Source organism: Corapipo altera, unplaced genomic scaffold, assembly GCF_003945725.1.
Source record: "Corapipo altera isolate COAL_440 unplaced genomic scaffold, ASM394572v1 174, whole genome shotgun sequence".
NCBI classification, from domain to species: Eukaryota; Metazoa; Chordata; class Aves; order Passeriformes; family Pipridae; genus Corapipo; species Corapipo altera.
Genome location: NW_020885022.1, coordinates 138032 through 140199, shown reverse-complemented (window position 1 = coordinate 140199; position 2168 = coordinate 138032). Strand labels below are relative to the sequence as shown.

At 47.9% G+C, this 2168-nt stretch overlaps 2 protein-coding genes across 4 annotated transcripts in view; both read right to left on the bottom strand.

Annotated features, from left to right (window-relative positions):
• Positions 1-2168, bottom strand: part of CDK5R1 (cyclin dependent kinase 5 regulatory subunit 1) — a 24393-nt gene that overhangs the window by 15087 nt on the left and 7138 nt on the right. The gene's annotated exons all lie outside the window — the stretch shown is intronic.
• PSMD11 (proteasome 26S subunit, non-ATPase 11) overlaps positions 1-2168 on the bottom strand; it is an 18377-nt gene that overhangs the window by 9882 nt on the left and 6327 nt on the right. For all 3 annotated transcript variants that reach the window (XM_027667858.1, XM_027667859.1, XM_027667860.1), the window contains exon 3: positions 1648-1772. In XM_027667858.1, the coding sequence (XP_027523659.1) occupies positions 1648-1772 (125 nt within the window). The remainder of the gene's footprint in view (positions 1-1647; positions 1773-2168) is intronic.

Below are 2168 nucleotides of genomic sequence, written 5' to 3'. Positions count from 1 at the left end.
GCTCCTCCTCACTGCTTATTAAATGTGAACGTTTTATAAAAAGCCATTATGAGGTTTCAATTTGTTGCCCAGTGATGGCTGGAGCATTAGGAGCTGGAGAAACCTCCAATTTCATTGCTTTACTGGGCTCCTGGGAGTCTTCTCAACACCAAGGAAGTAAAAGTCCCTTGGAACACTTCTGAAAGGATTCAGGACTGCTGCATCAGGAACCTCATAGGTTAGATGTCACCATTCCTTAAGGTTTTGGGTTTGGAATATGCTTGAAAATTAATAATTTTGACTCACTGGGTCCTATTTCCATTGCTGTTATTCCAACCCCTTTTGCAACTGCACCCAAATATGGTCCTTTACACCAAGCTAACTTTAGAAGAGTCTGAAGCTGCTCATCTTCTCCTGATGATTTAAGGACTCCTCTCTTCTCACCTGCACATCCCACCCCACTTCCTGACCCCTTCTGCTAAAGGGGGGCAAAACATTCTGTCACCATTTATGGCAACGTCACACAGAAGGCACAAACAGCAAACACAAAACAGCTGTTTTTCTAAACAGCAAATGAGGAACATTTCCTGGGTGACCTGCACTGAAAGGTGATGGTTCTGTGCTAATTTGGCTAATGAGAACATCACCTGCCCCTCAGCTTGGCAGAACCAAATCAACCCTGCAGTCTGTCAGTCCCTGTGTGCAGGTCTTAGGTGGGTTTTGTCCTTGATCTGCTGCTCCTGTCTCCCTTTTCCACCGAAGGGACTGGTGTGCCAGTACAGCCCACTGCAGGTCAGTGCTGCTTGGGAGTGGCTCCTCATCACTTACAAGTTACTCCTGTTCTTATCCCATTCTCAAATAACCAAAGAGTGGGGAAAGACCCCAAACAACAAAAAACTGTATCCTAGGGAGCTGATGAGAACAGGTTGAATCCTAACTGTGGGCTGTGCTAGACTATCCTGGGTTTTCTGTGGAGAAGTTCATCCACTGACACAGTTTACACCTGTAAAACTCTTTCCACTCCCACTTAGGAGTAACTTTCATGCCTCTGTGGAGTCAAACACCCCCCCCACTGTGTCTCCAGGTGGAAGATGCTGAGGAACACTGACCATTGAACCCCAGCAGCTCCTGGACAGCTCCTCTGTGCCATCCCACACCAGGCCCACCTTTCCTGGCCCCGGCTCCCTGGAGCAGGTGGGGCACCTCTCACATCCCCAACACTGACCACGCTGTAAAATACTCCTAATGCTGTACCTAAAATCATTTAGGTTGGAGAAGACCCCAAAGATCATCGAGTCCAAGCATTCCCCCAGAATGGCAACCACTGACCCATGTCCCCAGATGCCACATCCACACATCTTTCAAATCCCTCCAGGGTGGGGACTGTGCCAGGCCTGGACAACCCCTTCCATGAAGAAATTTTCCCTAATATCCAACCCAGCCCAACTTGAGGAAACAACACAAACCTAAGACAGGGTGGGAACCACTCCTAACCTGCAGCAGAAAAACATGGTTGTGAATCAAATCACCTGATGTTTTATTTATAAAATACATCCGAGTGCATTTAAGTGACACGAATAATTCTTGAGTGCGAAGCAAACTAGGTCAGATAAGGGTATTGTAGCTTTTGAGGAACAGCTGGAATTGCTGCTGGAACTGCAGCCTCACCTCCTGTCCTGTGCCTGCCTCCATGTCAAGGAACAGGTCGAGCAGGGACCGGACTAAATGGGCGGCCTTGGCTTTGGTGACGCGGTTCAAGAAGGGCAGGATATACCTCAGGAGTCCTCCCAGCTCTGGAGAAAAAACAAACCCAAACCATGAAATACAAGAGCCAAGAACTGCTGACTGGTCTGCACACAGCACTTATTCCACCAAACAGGCAGTTTCTCCATGTTATTTTCACAGGACACAGTGATAAATGTCACCTGCAGCAAACAGGGGGCTCCAGCCTCACCCACACTGCCTGGTGCTGCAGCTCCCCAGTTACCACCAGCTGGAACCACTTCTGCCTCAGGCACCTTCTAAAAATGCAAGAATCTGCTAAATGCTTCGAGATTTCTCTGTAAAATGGAGTTTGTGGTTTAAATGTGTTTTTATGATCTCAGTTTGATGCTAGACCCAGGAAGTCGGATACACTCCCTGCTCCAACTGCTGGAAAATGACATTCCTTAACACTCCAACTGCTGGAA